The sequence below is a fragment of the Aulostomus chinensis genome, chromosome 11, assembly GCF_037954235.1.
Source record: "Aulostomus chinensis isolate RoL2024-O1b breed Wild chromosome 11, RoL_Achi_v1.0, whole genome shotgun sequence".
NCBI lineage: Eukaryota > Metazoa > Chordata > Actinopteri > Syngnathiformes > Aulostomidae > Aulostomus > Aulostomus chinensis.
Genome location: NC_141330.1, coordinates 11,857,344 through 11,871,084, shown reverse-complemented (window position 1 = coordinate 11,871,084; position 13,741 = coordinate 11,857,344). Strand labels below are relative to the sequence as shown.

Genomic DNA, 13,741 nt, shown 5'->3' with positions numbered 1-13,741 from the left:
CCGGAGCAGTACCCGCTCCTACAAGTAAACACAAACAAATCTGAAAAATAATCAAATAAAGACGAAAGAGGGCACATAAATGATAAGTAACAAAGATAAATTACGATATTAATCTTGATGCATTTCCATGTTTAAAAATGTTATTTTCAATGATGTTCTTGCAGGTGCTGCTGATAAAATTTCGCTATTATTAGAGAAAAACATATAGGACACATAATATCTATTTCATTATTCCTATTAAACTTCATTGGAAAGTGAAGTTAATGATTACTATCTTCTTGCAAATCGTTGCCAGGGGAATATCATAGCAATAACAAGTCAATAAACGTAGGAGCATTTCCAGCCAGGATAAATTCAATTTATTCAGGATACTGTTTGTTTGTTTGTTTATTTGTTTATTACTGTGAATTTTTATATTTTTTGCAGTAAATTGATAGCTTTAGTTGTTTTCCCACACTTGAATAGAAATACATTTGATACATAGCTGTTTTCTAGGGTGTTTTAAACTATATATATGTGAAAAAAACAGCCACAGCTAGTATGATTTTTTTAAAATCTATTTTAAATGTAATTAAATAGAGGGCTAAAACAGATACATTCAGGTAAAATATAAAATAGTGATCCAATTGTCAATCCCCTAAAATAATCATACATCATGTGTAGAGTTGAATATAATGTTAATGTTAGTACTAAGCCTAACTTTAAACAAGATAATAGGTAAGCGCCTTTAAAAAAAAATCATAGGATGAAAAATATTCAACACATATCGGCTTTTCTGTTCTCCTTGTGCCACGTCCGAACCACCTGAAGGAGGGAGGTTTCAGGTAGAGAGTCACGTGGTCATACAGGTAGACGCACTACAAAAACGGTGAGCGTTCAGCCATTTCTCCGCTATGGTGGCTCCGCGAGGCTTCACGTAAAAACACACACGCGACGAAAACCTGGATATACGGAGCTCACCTTGACGCTCAGGTGTTGAAGGTGTTTGTGTCTCTTGACTCCTCGCCGGCGCATACTTAGCCGTCGTTCCTGGGGTTTTGTGTAGTGATAGACTAGCTTTAGACTAGCCTGTTTGAGCTCAAATGACGGGGCAGGTAGACTACCTGGTGGTGGTGTGCGCCGCCACATCTGGCGCGAGCGGAGAGCTTCTGGGTTCTGACGAGAAGGAGCTCGTGCGGTTGGTTTGGCAGCAGGTGGATGTGAAGAACAAAAAGGTAAAAAACAAAATCGGTATAATTTGATAATGACAACGGTAATGAGGAGGGCACAAAGTTTTGATGAAATGTTGGTACGCTAAACGAAAAAAATGAATACAAAGGAGCCGCTTTCATGTTAATATGTAGCTCACTAACAATGTATTAAGTTTTAATAGTGTTGAGTTCCTCTCTACACAAGTTTGCTCTGTCAATTGTACAAATAGAGGGCAAATATCTGTTTTTTTTAACGACACTACTCTTCTGTGTGATCATATCGATGTCATAAACCTAGTTACTACGGCCATTTAACCCCATGATGTCAGCCTGCAGCTGGTTTAGTTTCAAGACTGACGATTTCTCGTTTGTCTGAACCAGTCTGGCAAGGTGAATGAGCTCCTCATCAAGCCTGACCCCTCAGATTTGACAGATGAAAAAGAGGAGGATGTAGTGGAGGAGGAGAATGGATCCGGAGCAGAATGTGTCTTTACAGCTGCCAACCTGGAGGCAGCTTTGAATATGGTAATGATGTCTGGGAAAATAAGATATTAATAAAGTACTTTATTATGTATTAATTAATAAGAGGCTCATTGTTTTGTGTGCCAGTCATTATTTTTCTAAATGTGCGATATCTGGGTTTGCAGTTTCACCTACAACTGACGAATGAGGTGAACAGTGCAGGTGCAGGCACGTCATTGTGTTTATGTACAGACGGACAGCTCCACATTCGTCAAGTGATTCATCCCGAGGCCGCGAGCAAGGTGAGCGAGCTGGGTGGGTGAAAGCCTCACAGCCGGAGTGGATGTCACCTTCCGGCTTCAGGAACCTCCACAGTTCAAACGGTTAAAAAGGATTGTGTGGTGCCAGGTGCTGCGTTCCCAGCTGAGTTCAAAATTAATTGTGAAAGTTGTTAAGCAGAGTTGTACTTATGACACACACCCATGTACATACCGTGCTAGTGCAGCGTGAGATTCTCCCTCACCTTCAAAGCGGTTGCGGTGGTAGTTAAACGTCAGCTGTTGATTATCCACACATTCACATCCTCCTTTATTATCTCCCTTCTCAGAGCATCCTGGTCCCGGACTGTTTCTACTCTTTCTTTGACCTCCGGAAAGAGTTCAAGACGCAATTCCCCTCATCCGACCTCAAGGCCTTGAATGTGCACTCCATGGCAGAGTGTATCCTTTACATGTCTCGTGTTTATATTTGATGTGTGTTATATACTGTATTATGTGTGTCATCTGTCAGTATTTACAACGTAAAATAATGAGCACGTGACATTACTAAAACACATACTAGAAAGGTACAAGCTGCCACCGGGTGTTGGCTGCATGACTCGCAGGTTTTAAATAGCAAATAGGAAAACAATGGCAACACCTTACTAAGCGCTCAGTGAAAGAGTGTGTTTAGCCAACAACCTCACACACACACCCACTGGAACAGGATTACTAACAACTCACTCCTTCTGTCTCCGACCTTTAATAGTTTTTCTTCCTCATTTGACTCCATTTTCTTTGGAAGCTCTAAAATTCATGTTATGCCACAGTTTCTTGGGTCTTTTTTGGACTGTTGTTGTTGTTGTTCCTAGTTTTTTTTCCTTGACTGCTGCCACCGCAGCTCTTAGTATACCTGTTGATGTACCTGCCACATGGGAATCCTCAGCGTCTCTGGATGTGGCAGCAGTATTGCCCCCAGGTATTGCAGTACAGCAGGTCCAGATCATGGCCAGTATCATACTTGCGCTGCTTTCTGAGCCATTCTGTGAGTACCTTTATTATTTTATGTTACTGATTTTCAAAAATGCCTTGATCCCATCATCTCCTGTGTGATGACCTTCAACTGTCCCTTGTGTTACCCTTGCTGTGTAATAAGGCCAAATATCTGTTAAAGGCTAATTGTGTGTCAATATTATAGTCTACATCAAATATTGTGTTGCTGTAGAGTGTCCCGCCTGCATGCGATTTTTCAACAAACATCTTGATAGAAATACCTCCCAAAAATAACATCATTTTCATTTTAAAGAGTTTTTCCAATTTAAATGAGAATAAAATCATTTCCATGGTATTGTTTCAGTTAATGAGCAATAATTGCTGAAGAAAACACCGGTTCTGTAATTAGTTCCAGTTTTAAATGTCACCGTCATTTGTGATTTCAAAAGGCATTTATCTAACTTCAATTCCTCTTCATTAAAGGCCACACGTTCTCTAACCCCGAGAGAGTTAGTGAGAAGTTTGAGACCGGCACTTGGTGAGTAAAGTTTGCTCAAGACAAATATTCTTTTTATTCTCAGGCTATGAAATGAACTCCTGGTTTACTCTCGCTGTGCTCTTATTTCTGTGTGTGTAGCAGTAAGATGGAGAAAGTGTCTGACAACACGGTGATCCGAGCCAGGGGGTTGCCATGGCAGTCCTCCGACCAAGACATAGCTCGATTCTTCAGAGGACTAAACATTGCCAAGTCAGTAAAGTAAAGAGGATCATTGTCTTTATTTCACATATTGGTGAAATAATGTGTCATAACTTTTTGTATGCTGTTAATGATACACAGAGGAGGGGCTGCGTTGTGTCTCAACGCTCAGGGGAGGAGGAATGGAGAAGCTCTTGTTCGTTTTGTCAGTGAAGAGCACAGAGACCTGGCGCTGCAGAGGCATAAACATCATATGGGCAACAGATACATTGAGGTAACCTGTCTGAACTAAGTTATATATGAATTAAAGCATCACAAAATCCCAAAGTTTATTCTCCTCATAACATTACTGTTGCTTCAACTTGTGTTGCAGGTTTACAAGGCGACAGGAGAGGACTTCCTGAAGATAGCAGGAGGTGAGAATCATGACGTGACACTTCCTGCGGAGGTTACATCATTGATGGTGTATCTAGATGTCCAGAGGCTTGGATGGAAGCCACGTATTCATGATTTATTTTTAAGATAAACATTGAACAAGATGAAACATGATGATCGTGCACAGTCATGACACAACATGAGCGCCACACACAGTTTTTTTCATAATAAACTCATATCTTTTCTGTTAATGTGTTTTTAAAAAAAAGGGCAGAAATTTACGTAATTTTTTGTTTGAATCTATTTTTTTTTTCATTATAATACAACTGCGAGTAACAGCGGACCTCATTCGTGATGGGTTGTTCCACACTACTTTGTTTTAGCTCTCAATTTAGTCTTACAGAAAGAAAGCAAAGCCTGATGGGTATTTGTAACTCCTTGCACTGAACATCTGTGGTCTTGTAACAGTAATACATTTGAAAACTTGGGTGATTGACAGTTAAAAGATAACTAAAAAAAATGCCAGAGAACAAATTTGATGAGTCATGAATGAGGCCCGATACCGCATTCAATCTGTTTTGGTGTGTATCTGCAGTGTGATCGTATTTTCATCTTGTGTTGTGGTTAAAAAGTGTCTTCCTCCTCTTGTGTCCTATGCCAGGAACCTCCAATGAGGTAGCGATTTTCCTGTCCCGTGAAGACCAGATCATAGTGAGGATGCGAGGCCTTCCCTTCACAGCCACGCACGAGCAGGTGCTCAACTTCTTCTCGCCGGAGGATGGCCTTAAAGAGACGTGTCCGGTCAGCGGTGACAAGGACGGCATCCTTTTTGTTCGCTACCCAGATGGACGTCCCACCGGTGACGCCTTTGTTTTATTCGCCTGCGAGGATCATGCTCAGTGTGCTCTCAGGAAACACAAGGAAATCCTTGGGAGGAGATATATTGAGCTGTTCAAAAGTACAGCAGCAGAGGTTCAACAGGTATGTCAGGGTGTCACCTGGATGACTAGTGTCGGGGATTGGGGATCGTTATTGTGTGTGTGTTTTTGAGAGAGTTTCTTTGTTTTATGTTTATTTCCTGAGTTGTTTGTCAGAATTACTGAATTAGGGCTTAAGGGTGTGGGACTGTTTTTCCCTTTAGCTTGTAGGTACACACTAACTCTCCCTGTCTTTTGTCCTTTAAATCTTAACAGATTTGTCTGACTGACTAAGTTTCTTATCGTCCTCTAGTATTAAGATTACAGCACACACAAAAAAACCTGACATCAAGTTTATATGCATGACAGTCTACAGTTTTATGGGTCCTCTTGAGAAATGCAAACATGCCAGTGTCCTGTTGGCGACAAACCAGCTCCTGTCTCACATGGCAACACACTTCTGGATTGTGTGCTGACTTGTTGTACATTAAGTTCATGAAAAGGTGGCTAATATTGTACATAGAATGAACCAATCAGAATTCTGATCCTGATTCTGTATTCACTGAATTTTAACAATTTATTGGTACGTTATTGTGCTTAAGTGTATAATTTAGGTAGTTTTAGCCTTGAATGAGCAAGAGGAGAAAGGCCTCTGAAACTAAACTCAGAGAGAGAGATCTCGATGGGTTTTGCTCCAGGCATTACTGGTGATGTTTGCTGTATGTTTTAGGTGTTAAACCGGTACTCATCGGCTCCTCTGATCCCTGTGGCCCCGCCCCCCTTGGTGTCAGTGTTGCCCACCATGTCTCTCCTGCCCCCTCCTGGAGGTGTTAGGGACTGCCTGAGGCTGAGGGGGCTGCCGTACACTGCGAACATAGAGGACATCCTCACCTTCTTGGGCGAGTTTACGCATGATATCAGACCACATGGTGTACACATGGTCCTCAACCAGCAGGTATGTGCAATAGCTGCACAGATGAAATCATTCACCTGCTTTGTGGCATAGAGAAGATCATTTCTGGGTCTTCTGTTTTCAGGGTCGTCCATCGGGTGACTGCTTTATCCAAATGACCTCAGCAGAACGAGCACTTCAGGCCTCACAGAGGCTCCACAAGCACGTGATGTCCAGCCAGCGTGGGACCAACAGCCGATATGTAGAGGTGTTTCCCTGCAGTGCAGAGGAGATGGGCCTTGTGCTGATGGGAGGCTCGCTCTCACACACGCATGCACACACACACAACCGGAGCAGGAGTGAGACAGGGCTCAGCCCGCCGCCATGTAAGTCCAGACGTAAGTGCTGCTGGGAGCTGGGGGTGCTTCGGGACTGCAGGGTAGGTGGGCTCCTGCCGTGGGGGCAGGGTTGCTGGGTTTTCTCCAATCTAGATCTGTGGGAGGACAGATGCACTGGTCTAACAAGGAGATTCAGAACTCTGTGTGTGTGTGTGTGTGTGTGTGTGTGTGTGTGTGTGTGTGTGTGTGTGTGTGTGCGTGTGTGCCCGCCCGCGTGCGTGTGGGCGCGCTGTTTCTCTGTAATGTAGTGTGATTCATTCCTAGTTTGCATGCTCTGATAAACCTGATGTGCTAATTGTTTAATCTGTCTAATTGGACCTGTGTTCACACATTCTCATTGAAATGCTCCTTCTGAATTTGACTTTCTTACTGCTGCTGAAGTAATCCAAAACAAATCTGAAGGGTTGGAAAAGTGTAAGCAACACAGCTGAAGTCTCAACTAGTTTACAATTTGGCTAAATGGCTTACAGCTCTCCAGTCTAATCAGATTGGTAGTGGTGGTTGTGGGATTCGGTCTTAGTAGAGCGTCGCATCTCAGGCGTCTCCACTGCTTGTACAATCAATGGAGCTGTGGGAAAGGTGGGCAGAGCTGGACGCTGGTGCATAGAAGCTGTGAAGAGCTGTGTTCCCTGTGTCTGTAGTCCTTCTCTCTTTATATCCAAAAATGCCAAATTAGCATCACAAACCTTTCAGGCCCATAAAACATGGTCTGACAGTGTATGAAACATCTGTAAAGGAACAATTTACAGGGAAATCTGCTTGTCGTTCATAATTTTTAGAGCCACACAAGCAAGTCCTTAATTGAAGTAGTGTTGTGAGCGAAAGGATACAACACAGGGTTCCAATGGTGAGGTTGAGTTGCTTTGAGATGGGACAAGATGAAACTTTAATTATCTGTGTTTAGATAAAAATGTCAAATAGTGAGTCACTGTTCTGTATAACCACCCATCAAGTAAATAGCCAGAGGCCTTTATGGGGAGGGGGAGGGGTCCTGACGACAATGTCAGAACCTACCAATAGAGAAGAGAATCTTTTTCTCAGACTTGCACACATACACGTCCTTGTCAGGAACCACATAATGGTGGTCATTGTTTGCAAATTTGAATGAAACAAACAATGACCGTCATGACTCTGTGTCCTTGCAATGGTGGTTACCTCTTCTGTCTCTCTCTGTTCTCTGCCCTGTAGGTTTATCTCCACCGTCCTACTCCTTCACCCCTGCACCACAGGTGCTACCTACAGAGGCTGCTGCTGCCCTCTACCCTCCCATTGGGCAAGTGTTGCTAACTCCTCGTCCGCTGGCGCCAGGGCATGGCTACTACCCCGCCTCAGCTCAGCTTTACATGAACTACACAGCCTACTACCCCAGGTAAACCTTTGCAGCTGAGCAGAGACTGATGCATTCACTCAAGTGACCATCCATTTGTGGAAACCTGGTTAACCAGGGTCCAACTTGGAGTTTGGTGCTTATCTACTCATTGTTTTAGAGGGCTCAGAGTGGCCTGAAAGGAAGGACATGGAACTGTTGGTTTGTGTCTTTTATCAAATTTTTTTTTTTTAATAATCTTAAGTGATCCTGTATCCACATCAAACTTCAATGTTACTTTCCAGTTTTTGAAAAATTTGGCTAAAAAACACATTAAATTTTTAATAAACTGAAATTTCACATCCCATCCTATATTTTTTTAAGTAATGAGGCAAAGTAAGTTTTTTTTGCTAATTTTATCTTTTGAATTCATGAATCCTCCTTTCCTGCTTTCTTTTTAATAAGACCGAAACCCATTTGAGGCGATGATGTGATCCTCTGTGTACGAACTTCCTTATCTTCCACCCTGTTTCAGTCATGAACCTTCACAAGTCATTAATAATTGTAAAGTTTGGCTTCAGTTTAATATTCTTTGCCTGCCTGTAAAAATGCATTCGGTCTCTTTTCGAGACACTGTGGGTCAGGGTGAGCAGGGGCAGCTCCAGCAACACCCCCCCGCGACCAATAATGGATAAGCGGTATAGAAAATGGATGGATGGGGGTTCTGTTCTGAAGCTTGAATGGAGGATTTTCTTTTCATTGACAGGATATTTTTGGCGTCAAACTCAAACAAACTCAGATAAGTAAATATGGGTTGAAATGAATAACTTCATAAGAAAGTTGAGTGTGTTGATGCAGGAAGTAAGGAGAGAGAAAGAACTTTGATATGCAGCAAAGGTGCTGGCTGACTCTGGACCAGGTGCATAGGGTTTCCCTTAAAATGTAAGCAATTTGTTAAAGTGTTCATTTAATTTTTCACTTTTTTGAGAACTTGTGAGTTACGTTGTATTAAATTAAAAGCAAGTTGGTCAGAGATAAACAGATATTTTTTCATGGAATCCCCGTGTTAATATAGAGTTGCTTCCGCTGAGTATTTATATTATATTGAACATTGAATCAACTTCTGTTTACTTTTTTTAATTCCCAACTTTTACGCCAATGCCTACATACATGCACGAGGGTGATGTTGTCGTTTAGCTAAAGGAGAATTTAGTAGGAGGAAGACTTTTTGTTTGTTTGAATTGTGTCATTCCAAGGAGAAAGACTGGGGCAAGGGTAGTTAATGACTGAACCTTGCGGTATCAGAGAACTCGGTAAACATCAGTGACTTTTATTTTTTCATGTTCAACCTCTCGTCATTGAAAAAGCAGGCCATTTTTAGATGACGCCTAAAGTTATTCATGGTCTCGTGATTCCCATGTTATAAGTTTGCTGATAAACATGCTGATTTCAAGTGAGCTAGATATTTTCAGGAGAACAGCGTATCTTTATCTCCTCTTTTTTTTCCCTCCAGTCCACCTGGCTCTCCTACCGTGGGTTTCTTCCCCTCCCCCTCTTCTCTCACGTCTCCTGGGGGGTTGGTGCGCATGCCGGGTCTCACCTACAACAGCAATGGAGTCAAAGATCTCATTAGTGGTTACCAGGTAAGATACAGCACAAAAAAATGCTCAATAAGGGATTATCAACGCAGTTCCTATTCCTGCTAATCCCCTGCACCTTCAGTGTTCACATACCTCTGGAGAGGTATTCAAATCTCCTTCTGTTGTGGGTGTGTATCGTCAGGCATCCACTGTGTTTGCCCCGAGGCCATCAAACAAGTTTAGCCTGTCTACTCTCCCTCTTCTGTCATTCACACGCAGTACTGCTTGCTTAGACTTGAATTTAAGGAACTTGAGTCTTATTTAACTTAAGAGACACCTCATGGGTCCACATGGCTTTTTTATTTTTTTATTTTTGGTAAGTGTATGAGTGGATTCTTGTCTCTCAGCCCCCCTGTCTTTGCTATTCCTCCTCTCACCTACACCACAGTATGTCCCCGAAGATGCTCTCATGCACGCCCACATGCCCGTGCACACTCACGACCCGGCCAGGACATTGATTACGCAGCCCAAAGAATGGGTGTGTATTTAAGGTGTCTGAGGCAGGTGGCAGGTAAGGATTAGCTGAGGCCACAGTGAGGGGACGGTGCTTGTTAGTGTGGCTTGGGTTATTATGACTGGTCACCGTGTGTTACAGGGCTCACCAGGACATTTCCAGTTTGGATTTTTCACTAACCTCAAATAGAATCAACAGATGGGTCCTTTTAATTGGGTTGAGTGGTTGGGGGAAAGCTCTTTGATATTCTTTTACATTATTTGATGGGTTGCAGTTCTCTTGCTGACTGTAGGATATTTTCATTGCAGTTTGCTTTATCTAATACATTTCTGACTTCTCACAAAGTCTTTGATAGTGTACAACTAATGGCTGATTGACCAGTAACTAACCCACTGCCTGGGGTAAAAGGCACCTCACAAGCTCTTTTCAAAATCCAAAACAGATGAGAAACTGTGTTTATCATTAGCATATCTAGTTAAAGCAACATTAGGTCACTCTTTTACCAAAAAAATGAACAGCATCAAAATCTTATTTGATGTTATGTGGACAATTGATAGGCAGAATGATGCCACCAAGATGACGTATAATCTCCAACAAGAAGTGTGTAAGGCTTTACAGCACAACAAGTCAACACCAACTGTGAACCTTCAGCTTGTTGATGCAAGCTGACTTTGAGTTGCTAACACTTTTTAAGTTTTATCTGTGTTGTACGTGGACACAGTGACGTATCTGTGTAACCCCCCACCCCTTAATGATGCATAGACGTGGTTAGTAAAAGCCACTCGCCCCTCTGTCTATCGATCCGTTAAAGGGTTAATTGATGAGGTCAACTCTGTTCGCTGCAGTGTGTTCAATTGGACCGGTGACATGAGGGTTTCAGTTTCCACTTCTGAAACTCCAGGGGTGATGCTCCTAAACTCAGAATACGTTGGGGTGTTACACTTATGACTTTTTTTCAGCCGTGGCATTCAACATTGTGACATCATCATCATCATTGTCACATCATATGTATGTTGTGACCAGTTTTCATAAATCACATGTGAACCCTGTTGGGAGATATTTATGTGCTCAGAATTGAGTATTTTTTTTCTGCACTAGAGTGATAAATGAAGGCCAAAGTGTTGCTTTAGCTAGCTTGCTGCTAACAAAAGGGAAATACTGGTTCCAGAATATCCACTAATGAGATCTATGCTCGTTTTAGACCGATGGACTCAGTCTATTCTGCTCTTTATTCGGCATGCAGCATCTCTGGTAGGCTAGTCAGAATTTTGAGAGTTAAATCTTCTGCCACACCAGAATAGAGGTGTTGTTCAGTAGCTTTGGCAAATGGTCAGTTGCTTCTATTCTGGTACAATAGCACGCTAGACGAGCAATAATGGGTGCAGCCTCAGGCGGTTGAGAGGGTGATGGGTAACATCTGGTGCTGGGGCCATAAACTAGTCCCTTCTACCCCCAGATAACTGTCTTCTCTCTGTCCCACCTTTTCCCACTAGACTCCTGTGGAGTCCCTCTCTTTCCTGAGCAGCAGTCTGATTTGTCAGTCCAACGGAGCTGATGCCCCTCTAATGTCCCTCCCCGCTGTCATGACCAAGCCGGCGGGACAGTACCTGGATCTGACCCTTCTGTAGGGTCATGCATATACAAAGGTCATGTGACAATTTGGTTCACGTCAAAGACTTGTAATGTATTTGTTAGGTTTTTAAAAGTACTCTTTTAGATGTGTTATTTATATCTTTAAGAACAGATACTATTGTATTTTATACCAAAACCAATGTGGCCTTAGCCAAAAAAATAGCAGTTTTGTCTTATATTGCACAGTGTGTATTTTAAAAGCTTTATAGAGATTTTTTTTAACATGTTACAATATTATAATCGCTATGATATATTGTTAGCCAAACTAGAGAAGAATGACCTTGTAGCAATTGAGCAAAACCTTTTCTTTAAGCTACTCTGTGAAAGTGTGTTTGTGTGTGTGTGTGTGTGTGTGTGTGTGCAGTGTGCAAGTTGAGAATGAGTAGTATTATGCATGACCGTGTCAATGTTTTAATGCCTAATTTGATAATGCAACATGTTTTTATGTGTTTATATACATTTGATACTGTACACAGTGATTGTATTGCAAGCTTTAGTGCATGAAGAATTGAATAGTAAAACTTAAAGATGTTTACATAATGCCAAATATCAATGCACTGCTAATCAGTAACACTACTAATACATATAAAGGCAGTATCTTTGAATTCTAGCAGATATTTTACACTGTGAGTGTGTCAAATAGCTGATCCTCCCATTGGACCTTCACTTACAAAAATGTCACTTCCATACATCAGTAATCACCCTACGTGGGTTTGTTTCATGTTGTGTCATACCAGTATCGTCCAGCCTTTTGTTTTGGACTCGCCGCCAAACAGAGGACAGCCCGATTCCTCGGTAACCCTACCACAGGGTGCATTCTTCAAGAGCACTCATGTCACTAGTTCTCATCTTACTGAGTGAATCTCAGGAGCCAGAGTTGATAATTTACCTTGGAACAGCAAACAGCAAAGATGTAGCTGTCCCTCCCATCACCCCCCCCCCCCCCCCACCACCACCACCACCACCACCACCACCACCGCCACCGCCACTCCATAATTTACACTGATGTCATAAAATGTGATTGAATAAAATAAAACTTGTGGGTTGCAAGATGAGAGAAAGAGAACATGAAGAGCTAAAGAATTTAGCTGTCATTTGTGCCCTGTAATGTTACAGTTCAGGTTCCATGTTGCTGTACGGTGGGATTTGATCTTCCTGCTCAGAACGTCCTGCTGAAAAAATAAACCTAACATGAAAAGGCCCGGTCTCTATCATCTTGACTTCACTATTTACCTTTCATGCAGTTCATGTCAGAGAATTTGCTGCACATTAGTGCGGAACGCAGGGGCGCAAACACAGGTGGAGTTGGTGATGACAGGATACGGCTGAAGGCAAAACCTGGAACTCACATTGTCCTCAGTGATTACCGTTGTGTTTCCCACACACACGCACACACACGCACACACACACACACATTATGGCAAAAGGACTATTGTCACTCAGACTCACAATATCTGAGAGGATGGTGGGCTTTCACAGGGTAGAAAAAGTAAAGAATAGCTGGAGCAGGAAGGGGGAAGAGGGAAGGAAAGCAGACAAAACCATGTCAGGCCCCCTCAGGGAAGATTTGGCATTGTGTAATATAATCTTGTGCAACCCCACCCAACTTGGTCCTTTTTCAACACACATTCTCCCACTCACAAAAACACACCGTCTAAACCAGCATAGCAACATCATTAGTATCCACGCAAACAAAACTTGCCTTTTTTTTTGTCTATGTGGATGTTAGCAGCTTCAGTTTGGCAGGAAATGTTAAAGTACAGAATCCATTGTTGGCCAATTGTTGCATTTACAGAGAAATGGTGTGTGAAAGAAGATATTTTACTAATCAGACAGAGCTTTTGTCACATCTGAAAAGGAAACTAGGATTGGTGGAATGGTTTTAGCTCAGTTTGAAAGGTCAAATGACAACTTGCACAAAGCTGCCTGAGTAAAACATAAGAATTCAGATGGAAATAGCTTGACTTTGGTGCAAAGAAAATTTTAATTTAAAAAAAATAAAAAAAATTTCAAATGATGTGTGAAATTCCATTATGCTGCATCCCCCACCCCTCCTCTCTCTGACAAAACTGGTCGAGGCAGATGATCACCATCCCCGAGTTTGGTTCTGTAAAAGGATTCTTCCTGTTGAAATTCCGAGCTCCTCCCCTTGTTGTAATCATGATTAATGTAAACTGTGTGTGGTTATTGTACTGTGAGTTACCAGTATAATTGCGTTCCTAATTAAAAGTTACATTCAGTAAAATAAGTAAGTCTTTACATTGAGGATGAAGTATGCTGCACATGCTACATTACTCTTTCTTTTGCACCTTGTCAAGACGAGGTATCTGGTGTACTGAAGGGCAGAGGAGAGTTGCAATTACAGGCTGACTCATAGTTCTCACCTGATAGGTGTGTTGAGGCAGATAAATCTGTAATGTTCTTTATAACAGCATTCCCTCACAGGGAGGGTGAGGCTTATACACACACACACACACACACACACACACACACACAGAGGCACGCAGGGCGAGGCCGCTACACATTCC

At 42.2% G+C, this 13,741-nt stretch overlaps 1 protein-coding gene across 6 annotated transcripts; it reads left to right on the top strand.

Annotated features, from left to right (window-relative positions):
• Nucleotides 1-859: 859 nt before the first annotated feature.
• Nucleotides 860-12,662, top strand: esrp1 (epithelial splicing regulatory protein 1). Of its 6 annotated transcripts, none has more exons than XM_086218524.1 (16): nucleotides 860-1,214; nucleotides 1,572-1,715; nucleotides 1,838-1,954; nucleotides 2,260-2,371; nucleotides 2,811-2,954; nucleotides 3,386-3,440; nucleotides 3,540-3,650; nucleotides 3,741-3,873; nucleotides 3,973-4,015; nucleotides 4,636-4,955; nucleotides 5,622-5,846; nucleotides 5,929-6,181; nucleotides 7,370-7,550; nucleotides 9,001-9,130; nucleotides 9,516-9,605; nucleotides 11,075-12,662. In XM_086218524.1, exons 1-16 carry the CDS (start codon nucleotides 1,083-1,085, stop codon nucleotides 11,207-11,209), a joined length of 2,325 nt encoding a protein of 774 aa, XP_086074650.1. In that variant the 5' UTR covers nucleotides 860-1,082; the 3' UTR covers nucleotides 11,210-12,662. The 6 variants fall into 6 exon arrangements, with proteins under 6 accessions (XP_086074650.1, XP_086074651.1, XP_086074655.1 ...); XM_086218525.1 differs by having other exon boundaries at nucleotides 5,929-6,169; nucleotides 11,075-12,661; XM_086218529.1 differs by having other exon boundaries at nucleotides 5,929-6,169; nucleotides 9,516-9,638; nucleotides 11,075-11,211.
• The last annotated feature ends 1,079 nt before the right edge of the window (nucleotides 12,663-13,741 follow it).

What these genes read in the sequence shown, in the direction of transcription:
- esrp1 (XM_086218524.1), top strand. Translation starts at nt 1,083, where the DNA reads ATGACGGGGCAGGTAGACTACCTGGTGGTGGTGTGCGCCGCCACATCT. An exon ending in CTTCCTGAAGATAGCAGGAG is followed by an intron (nt 4,016 to 4,635) that starts GTGAGAATCATG and finishes GTCCTATGCCAG; the next exon opens with GAACCTCCAATGAGGTAGCG. An exon ending in TACACAGCCTACTACCCCAG is followed by an intron (nt 7,551 to 9,000) that starts GTAAACCTTTGC and finishes TTTTCCCTCCAG; the next exon opens with TCCACCTGGCTCTCCTACCG.